The 10,369-nt window shown below is 33.5% G+C and overlaps 2 protein-coding genes across 2 annotated transcripts; both read left to right on the top strand.

Moving 5' to 3' along the window:
* The first annotated feature begins 1,376 nt into the window (after window positions 1-1,376).
* Window positions 1,377-8,061, top strand: LOC114400519 (serine/threonine protein phosphatase 2A 57 kDa regulatory subunit B' theta isoform-like). The gene is made up of 4 exons (XM_028363003.1): window positions 1,377-1,439; window positions 1,760-1,870; window positions 2,118-3,630; window positions 7,341-8,061. Exons 3-4 carry the CDS (start codon window positions 2,413-2,415, stop codon window positions 7,692-7,694), a joined length of 1,572 nt encoding a protein of 523 aa, XP_028218804.1. The 5' UTR covers window positions 1,377-1,439; window positions 1,760-1,870; window positions 2,118-2,412; the 3' UTR covers window positions 7,695-8,061.
* A 1,340-nt stretch (window positions 8,062-9,401) lies between these two features.
* Window positions 9,402-10,040, top strand: LOC114398712 (putative pentatricopeptide repeat-containing protein At5g37570). The gene has a single exon (XM_028360878.1). The coding sequence runs from the start codon at window positions 9,402-9,404 to the stop codon at window positions 10,038-10,040; it is 639 nt and encodes a 212-aa protein (XP_028216679.1).
* The last annotated feature ends 329 nt before the right edge of the window (window positions 10,041-10,369 follow it).

Here is a 10,369-nt window from a genome sequence, read left to right on the forward strand (position 1 = left end):
AACTCTTTTTAATAATATTCTTAAATAAAATAGATAACATCATAAATATTTTTTCAAGGTACTTAATTAATTTACCATTTTAGCTGATATTTTCTTTATGAAACATTTGTGTGCACATTTTCTTATATACCGATGAAAAGTATTGTACAAGGATATAATATTATATATTTTTTTTTATAAAAGAACCATGGAAAATTAATACAGTAACGGTATGTGTTAAGAATTTTTTTTTTAAAAAATTAAAGTGTCCAATGAAATCCATAACTGACAATTTCTTATATACTGTGTGAACATTTTTATACTTCTGAAAATTTTAAAAATATAAATATAAAAAATACTTAAGAAATATGTTTAATATATTATATAAAATAAGTATGATAAATTAATTTCACAAAAATTAAATTTAAAAGAAAAAAAGACTAAAATAAAAAATTTCATCCTTTAAAAAAGTGGAGTTTAAATAATTTATTTGAGAATACAAATGATTAAGATTAATAAATACATTTAATGTAAAAAATTTAAAAATAAACATATGTAACTAAAATTTGAATAAAAAATAATAATAAAAATTAGTTTAAACGGTCTTTAGAAAAATAAAAGGGATATTTTCAGCTATGTACTCATATTTTAAAGAAAAAATATAATAAAAATTAATGTTACCTTAAAAAATGATAATTCCTATTCAATTTATTATTTGAAATTATATTTTTATATATACTTTTAATATATTCTTACAAATTTTATATAACATTTTAAAGGTGATTACAGACCAATGATATGATCAAGATTTTAGAAAAGTGTACACGTAGGACCACAAAATATTTATTTACTTTTAAAAAAGTAGGTAGACTAGAAGTGCTAAATATATTATATTAAAATTAAAATGATGGTATGGAAAATTGAACTTGATTTAATTTTCTGTTTTCAACTTTTTACTACTCATATTTTTCCTTACACTTTTATATATTTTTCCCTGTCTGTTATCTCAAATTCATTTTTAAAAAATAATTTTATAAAATAATTTTAAAACTAAAACTAAAAAATACAATCAATCATATACTATTATTTTTCTTTATGTGAACCATAAATATATTTCAATTGATACACATGACCATTATTACAGTAATATTTTTTAATAAAATATTTTCTTTTTGTTTATTAGACTTTGTGCAGTAAAGATGTTCTTGTAAAATTGGACTTGAATTTTTCAAACAAGATCTTAAATTTAATTTTTTTGAATGAAAAATATGATTAAAATAGAGTATTTTAAAAACAAAGTCAAGTTCTTAATAATAATAAATTATTAGACTTTGTTGGTAGAACAACTCCTTCCTTAACTCTAGTATAAAAAAGAAAGAAAAGAAGTGTTTCGACTTTCGAGACTGAATGGGTGAAATCTGTACGACGGTTTTTTTTTTTCAAAGGAGAGAAAGAAAAAGGTAATATCAACAACAACACCATTAACAGTTTTTTTTTTTTGTAGCAAAACCTCAATAACAGCAACAACTTCGCGCAGAAACTGCTTTGCCTTTCCACTCAGTTCATTCAGCAGCAAGACATTATTCTCTGTCTCAATTTCCACTTTCGTTATACTATACCATCCCTCTCCTTCATTCTTAAAAATTCTTTTGCTTTTTCCTCCTTTTATTTTTCCACCTTTTCAAGTTTAAGATTTTTCTCTCTCTTCCTCTGCAACCCACTTTTTTTTTTTCAAAAAAACTCGATTGCTAATGTAACGTGTTTGCTCGAAACTTTGAAGGGCACTGTTGCTGAGGATTTTATATGGGCCATTTCGATCAGACCCAGATTCTGTTTCTGTCTGATCCAACTATATTTTCAACTGAAATTTTCATATAAGGAGGACGAGAAGGTAACTGTTTGTTATACTATTCATATTGTTGTTGAATAGACAGGTCAAAGTTGTCAGCTACTTTGAAACACATTTATAATTTTTTTTTTGTATCAATTAAAAGTTTAGGACTATTTTTTCTGTTTTGTTTCTTACAACAAGCTTTAAGGTACTTTGGTTTTGTATGTTGTAAGAGGGAAATTTTGTGCAGTTTGTTTCATTGGGAATTTTGGTGCAATTTTGAACTTGAGATGTGCTTGTATTCCAGATTTTCCCTCAATTGAAGCAGGGTGGATGCTTCTGCTTGTGGCTTCTCTCAATTGGAATGGCTTGTTAATAAGTTTAGGAAAGATCAGTGTTTTTTTTATTGGAACGATAGAAGTGGAGTTCTAGGGTTTTTGTTTCTCTTGGCTGTCATTTTTGCTTGAGTTCAACTTATGGGAACTGGGATATCTTGCCACTAGAGATTGTTGTTTTGTTTGATTTGAAGGGCTTTAGCCAAGTAGTGTGCTCTGGAAGTGAAGTGCATGAGAAGGGTTTTTGTGTTGCACCGATTTTAAGTCATGATCAAACAGATATTAAATAGGCTCCAACGGAAACCCTCCAAATCAGTGGAAAATCATGAAGGAGGGGGAGCGATAACATCCCCTTCAACTACTTCTACCAGTTCAAGAAGCAGTGATTTAGCACGTTTCCATTATGGAAACTCAACCGCTTCGCCTCTTTCAGGCCTTAATTCTAATTCATTTCCTGGATTAAATCATGGTGACAAGTTTCCCCATGCTGTGAATTCAAAGCTTAATGGGAGTTTGGCAGCTTCCTCGTATGAAGCCTTGCCAAGTTTTAAAGATGTTCCAAATTCAGAGAAGCAGAACTTGTTTATAAGAAAGGTGCAAATGTGTTGTTTTGTGTTTGACTTCACTGACCCTACAAAGAACCTCAAAGAGAAGGACATTAAGCGGCAAACATTAGTTGAACTTGTGGATTATGTTTCTTCTGCTAATAGCAAGTTTACAGAAATAATGATGCAAGAAATTGTGAAAATGGTATCTGTAAATTTGTTCCGGACGTGGACCTCCCCCCTCCGTGAAAACAAAGTTCTAGAAGCCTTTGATGTGGAAGATGAAGAACCTTTGATGGACCCTGCATGGCCTCACTTTCAAATTGTATATGAACTCCTTCTAAGGTTTGTCGCATCACCTGAGACTGATGCAAAATTAGCAAAAAGATATGTCGATCATTCATTTGTTCTCAAACTATTAGACCTATTTGATTCAGAAGATCCCAGGGAGCGGGATTACTTGAAGACAGTTCTTCATCGTATATATGGGAAATTTATGGTGCACCGACCCTTCATTAGGAAAGCAATCAACAATATATTTTATCAGTTCATTTTTGAAACTGAGAAACATAATGGGATTGCAGAGCTTTTAGAAATTTTGGGGAGTATAATCAACGGATTTGCTTTGCCACTGAAAGAAGAACACAAATTATTTCTTGCGCGAGTGCTCATTCCTCTTCATAAACCAAAATGCATACCAATTTACCATCAGCAGTTATCATACTGCATCACCCAATTTGTGGAAAAGGACTGCAAGCTTGCTGATACTGTCATCCAGGGATTACTAAAATATTGGCCTATTACAAACAGTTCCAAGGAGGTTATGTTTCTAGGTGAGCTGGAGGAAATCTTAGAAGTAACTCAACCTGCAGAGTTTCAACGTTGTATGGTACCATTGTTCCACCAAATAAGTCGTTGTTTGAGCAGTTCACATTTCCAGGTTTGATAACTTTTACTAGTTTTCAGTAGTTTCTACTTTCTCTTGTTATCATATATACAATTTCTCAACTGCTCAAGAAAGAACGAAAAGAAAGTTTAGCCGTTGGGGCTTATTTTTCACTTGGGGTGATGAAATTTGGTACAGAAAGTTACTTTCCATGTTCATGGGTTTAGACATAACAGATTTGCCTAAGTCAATAAACTAGAATGTCTTTGACGGTAATCTGACATTTGGGGTTAATATGACTTTTACACGGAGCAGTAGTAGAATATTATTTTGTAGTTTCTTAAATTGTTGTTTAGATACTCTCGCTTTTAATTCATAAAATGACCTTTAACTTTCATTTCTAAGAAGTTTACTTTCAAAATTGATGGAGGATGTTGGTAATTTGGACTTTCTTATGGTGTTTTGAATGTTTCTTAGACCCAAGAGATTGCACAACAAATAGCACAATTGTATGGATAACAATTATGGAATTATATCAGAATTTAAGAGTACAGAATTGCTAATGCAGGCCATTGTCCTAATAAGGAGTTTCCTCCTTCAACACTGCAGAAACAATGAAACACACATACTCCCCCTCACTGATATATTTTCCAACTATATCTATATTCCACCGATAACTGTCACATTGAAAATAACTGCCTATTTCTTCTAATGCTGAACAATAACTGCCACATATTAACTGCCTATTAATACCAAACAATAACTGCGACATTTAAAAACATAGCTGTCTCATACATAAATTGTAACTGCTTTTTTTTTCTCCCTGAAATAAACCTTCAATGGCCTATCAGTTTCACGTCCTACTCATAGTTGTTCATTTTTAACTTTACTGGTGGATTTCTAGAATGCTTGAACACATAGATTTTGGTGAAAGATCGATGGTCTGTTATTGGTGTGACTATACTTTGTCCTTACAATGCCATATTTGTGGTCATTTAGATTATCTGTTAGTCAGAATTAATGCAAGGTTTATAGTGTGGGGGTCAGGTATTCACCTAGTTTGCCCTTGAAATTCAGCATTTGACTCTTGAAAATGCAATGCTCATTAAAATTTTATGGTTTAGAATGCAGATAATAGGTTGCTATATATTTCTGCATTTAGGGATTCTCACTTAGAGAAAAGTACCCTATACATTTTGTGCATTCACCAACTTTATTACAAGCTTCGTAGACATTAAATTGTTGACTTAATGGTTAGTGACATAGTGCATATTCCTTATAAGGTTATGCAAGGTAGAATTGTTCCATTTGGTGTCTATCTTGGATAATGTGTTGTTGTGAGCTAGTGATGATTGAATTCATAGAAGGTGTAGACATTTGAAAGTAATGATAAGTTATGAGAAAAAGTTATGTTATGAAGACATAAAATCCAGCAAATACAATTTGCAGGATAAAGAAGTTGATGTCTTTAATGCTTAGCTCATGGGTTACTCTTGTTTGCTTTTATAGTTTTATTGAATTGATAGTTTACATGTCTTTTTTTTTTCCAAATTATAAGGCCTACAGTTTAGGAGAATTATTTATGAGTGATTTTCTTATCTAATGGATTAACTATCCAAACTGTTAATCTCATTACAAGCCTGAGAAATTGGTTTGTAGGCTGAACTTCAAATTAATCTTATGCACAAGGGATGTTCATATCGTCAATGTAATACAGTGTCGATTATTTTAGGAAGATGCTGGATATTATCCCTATGTGACATTGGAGTATTAGACTCCTGTGTTGACTTCTAATGGGTAACTTGTGTTGACTTCTAATAGTAATTCAGGTTAGCTATAAGTTCATCATGGGATGTGAGTGAAGTGGTGCCTTGACGGCATTAATTGCCTACTTTTTTGGTAGTAACTGTGGTGTTCACTTAGATTCTATTATGGTCTGGTTATAAGGACCTTGAATATTAGAGATGTTGTGTTTGGCAGAGATAGCACTTTTCAGTGAAGTGTACAGTGTTTTTAATTTTTGTGGAGTATATAAATAATTAAATTAAGGGGTGACCATTGTCACAATGATAAGGTTGCTTCCTCATGAGTTCTAGTTGCTGGAAATAATCTCTTCGCTTAGGGAGGGTTAGGCCATGTACATTTGATCCCTAAACAGAAAGGTGAAGCTATCGTTTATGGAATGTACTGTGGATACTTTGATTACATTGATGTTAAGTGGTTTTAGTAGCAACGTATGGTGGTAATGACAGTGAGATGATGTTTATGAAAGGTCATTTTGGTGTTCTTGGAGTATATACAGCAAAATCTCTGGTGTTCTATTATATTTTGCTAGTAAAGGGTCTTTAGTTACAAGTTTTTAGGGAGGTTTCTAATGTAATCATTCAACCATACTCATTTTGCTCTGCATGATCATACGTAGTTTGTGGAGTCAAAATATACAATAGAAACTTATTTCAAGTTTATAATAATTCTCTAACTTCAAGACATCTATTGAAAATACAACCTATGTGCTCTGTACGTATCCCATTGAGGCTACTTTCTCTTGCTAATTGCTGATGCTTTGTGCCTCTGTTGTTATCTTGTAAAGTATGTATTGTTTCTAGAGTGAGTATTTCCTCAGCTTTCTGTTTCAGTGCATGAAAAATTTGTATATGTTGTCGACTTCTTTATGGCAGTGCAGGCTCAAGATTCCCAAATTGTAAGGGAAGATGCTACTTCTTCCGCCAAAAAAATAATATACTATCATGTGTATGTATAAATTTAAAATTATATAAAAGGAAAAACAATTGGAGAACTTATAAAAAGAAATTACTATCTTTACCCCCCTTCTACATGTCTTCATAGTATGTAGTAGGGTGTGAGGAGGTAATTACTATGGGATAAATCATGCTGAGCAATGTCTACTTGACAAGCAATTTTAACTTATTATTAAAAATATGTACTCCTTTCTTTTAGCCTTATACTCTTCTCAACTTGGTATAAAATGCTTAAGAACTTATTGCATCAAAAGATGTTTAATTAAAAGAAGTGTTATTAAACGGCGGCGCTGTGGGAGCCATGGCTGATTTTTTGTTGCCAACCGCCATAGGCAATTTGTGAAGGGAGGCCCACTATGGCAGTTTCATAGGCCGCAATAGCATGCTTTTATGGCGGAACTTGGGCTTTCCGCCATATTCCACTATCCGCCATTGATAACACTGATAATTAGCCATTAGTGTTTTCTTCATTGATAGGATAAAATGCACTGAACATCCCACTATTTTGGGGCCTTGGCAAATGGATCCCTGAATATTTGATTTTTGTAATCAAATTTTCCCTAAAATTTAATTGACATCTGCATAGTTATTTTGTATACTTGCTGAATGGTCAGTTCTGAAAATTTTGATTTCTAACACAATTTTTTTGGAATAAATCACTGAATAAGTGGCTTAAAATTCAGGGTTTGAGAAGTGAATGAATAGAAGCTGCTACTGGTGCATTGTCATAAGTTGAGATGTTAATTGCTGAAATCTAGAAGTCTAGATTTTTTCATTATTAAAAATATTTATAAGCCCTTCCTGAGATACCGAGCAAAGGTTAAATTCCCAATGTGCCCACTTTATTTTTATAGAGTTGGCATTTTACATTCACTGTAAGCTTTTATGATTTTGACTCCCATTGTGATTATTACACTGCTTTGCGGTTACATTTATGGTTACCATGGTTCAGTGCTCTAGTGTCCATATTATTGTTATCTCATATGATTGCCCCTTTATTTGCAGGTAGCAGAGAGGGCTTTGTTCTTATGGAACAATGATCACATTGAGAACCTAATCAAGCAGAACTGCAAAATTATTCTTCCTATTGTATTGCCTGCTCTAGAGAAAAATGCTCGAAACCACTGGAATCAGGCAGTCCAAAGTTTGACAATAAATGTACGCAAGATCTTTGCTGATACCGATCCTGAACTCTTGGAGGAGTGCCTGCGCAAGTTCAAGGAAGATGAAGCACAAGAGAAAGCTTTGAAGTTGAAGCGAGAGGCTACATGGAAGCGCTTAGAAGAGATTGCAGCCATGAAAGCTGCAAGCAATGAACCAGTTCTTGTTTCTCCCAGAACGGCGTCTTCTTCTGGCTAGGCAATTGTGCGCAGTTGAAGCAATCCTTAATTTTTTGGCATTGCAGGGTCCAAAAAGCATGAAGGTACAAAAGGTTTTGTTTGTTCCCTTGGCCACATGATGGAGTCACAATGCGATAGGGTGCAATGTGGCTGTGTCATGGTTTTGCATGTGCAAGCATAGAATGTATATATTGAATTGGATAGAAATAAATGGGTGCCTCAGATATAGAGTCAAGACACAGTTTATTTGGAAAATTTGCTTTTGTAAAGCTGGCGTCTGCAGTTTGATGTAATTAAATTCCTGAGTATATTGAACTTGGAATCTTTTTACCCTTTTTATTTCATACTCTCATTCCACCATCTATTAAGCGATTATAAATTTATTATGTTGTTAAGCAAATTTACATACTCTCTCTTGAATAAAGACTTAAATATGTTTTAATTTCTAATAAATATTTGATTTTAGTATTTATTTTCTAATAAATTTTTATTTTGTGTTGAATTTTTAATAAAATAACACTTTTATTTTTAGTCATCGATATTTTGTTTTAGTCCATGATATTAGTGAATTTTATGTTTGTTTCTTAATAAATTAACGAATTTTGTTTTAGTCCCGATTAATAACAAATGAAAAAATGTTATCAAAGATTAAATACAAAATTCGCTAATTTATTGATGACTAAAAATAAGTACTTGGGACCAAAAATAAAATTATTTTATTAAGGACTCAACGCAAAATAAAAATATTAAGAAATAAATACAAAAATTAAATATTTATTAGATATCAAAAATATATTTAAGGTCTTAAACAAATTCCCTAGAATGTGGGCTGAAAACTCAGTGAAGTTAAGGGTTTCTCTTTGCCAAGCAACCCTCATGGAATTGAATGTGAATTTAGGTTAGTATTTAATCACATGTTATAGCCTATAATTTTGTATCTTTGTGTGTGTGTTTTATATATTTCATCGTTTGATATTAAAGCCAACTTATATATTTTATAACTATTAAACTATTAATTGTGTGAACCTTGTGACACTTTTTTAAAAATATCTTCGCTCCTATTCATGAAATTAAATTAGAGGTTATATTGTTTAAATTATTCTAATTTCAATATGTGACAAATATCGTTCCAGGGTTGTTCGGAAAATCGTGTTTCTTTTCTCCCTTGATTTCTCCTCCATTTTATTACTATTTGCAAAATTGGTTGATGGGTTTTGTTTCCCTTCCATAGATGATCAAAATGCACCTTTTTTTGTTCGGCCATTTCCCAGGCTAGGCGAGGAAGGGGTTTTTCTTCCTACACCATTCAAATCTCGTATACACCATTCAATTTTTTTTTATTAATTCAAGCATTGCCTTTTTTTTACTACTTCTTCTTCCTTCCTTTCGTTTTCAATTTCTTTTTCTTACTTTGTTGAGCTCTTCCTTCTCATGGCTCATGGTGGTTTGTTACCTGCATTGTCGCGGAGGTTTGTTACCTTCATTTCCTTTGTCGTCTTCATGATGTGTGTTGCAGTGGCAATGACAGTTTGAAGGTAAGTTTTTTTCATATCTACAAAATATTGATCTGTATAACCTATATGGATTAACAATCTGTGTCATTCCGTATAGCTCACACAAATTGCCAATCTGTATAGGCTGTATGGATTGTCAATCCGTATGAGCTATACGGTTCGCCAAACCGTATAGGCTTTCCCTTGTCATTCCTATTCCAACTTCCACTTCCATGCATTCAATCTCTCACTCCTCTCCTTTCCGTCTTCATTCAGCTGCAAGCATCACCACCCTTTTTAAAGCCTACAAGAAAGGTGAACACCTTGAACAAGTGCACGCGTGCATCATCCATTATGGCCTTGAGCAAGACCACTTCCTCGTTTCCCTCTTCATTTCCCATGCCCACTCCTTCCTTTCCACTCTCTCGTATGCCTTATCCATCTTCACCGCATTCTCTCCCCTTCCACCTTCCTCTAGAACACTCATCAAATCCCATTGCCAAAAAAAATATTTTTCCCACACCCTCTCCACCTTTGCTCACATGAAGGCACATGGGGCACTCCCCAACAGCTTCACCTACCCTTCTATCATTAAGGCTTGTCCCGACATGTACAAGGAAAGGGAGGTAAAATCACTTCATGGCTCCGCGTTCTGTTGCGACATCGACCAAGATCTCTATATGGGCACCAATTTGATAGACATGTATGGGAAATGCGAAGAGATTGCCGATGCTCATAAGGTGTTTGATGGAATGTCTGACAAGAATGTGGTTTCTTGGACTGTTGTGCTTGTTAGGTACGTTGTTGTTGGGGATGTTGTTGAGGCCAAGAAGTTGTTTGATGAGATGCCTCACATAAATATGGCTTATTAGAATGCAATGTTGCAGGGCTTTGTGAAAGTATGGGATTTGAACGATGCCAGAGGCGTGTTTGACACAATGCCTGAGAAGAATGTTATTTCTTTCACCACCATGATTGATGGGTATGCCAAAGCAGGTGACATGGCGACGGTGAGGTTCTTGTTTGATCATTATGTGGAGAAGGATGTCATTGCTTGGTCTACTTTGATATCGGATTGACAATCCGTACAACCTATACAGATCGATATTTCGTAGATATGTAAAAAACTTACTTTCGAACTATCGTTGCCACCACAACACTCACCACGAGTACGACAAAGGCAATGTAGGTAACAAACCAT

Source organism: Glycine soja, chromosome 19, assembly GCF_004193775.1.
Source record: "Glycine soja cultivar W05 chromosome 19, ASM419377v2, whole genome shotgun sequence".
Lineage (NCBI taxonomy): Eukaryota > Viridiplantae > Streptophyta > Magnoliopsida > Fabales > Fabaceae > Glycine > Glycine soja.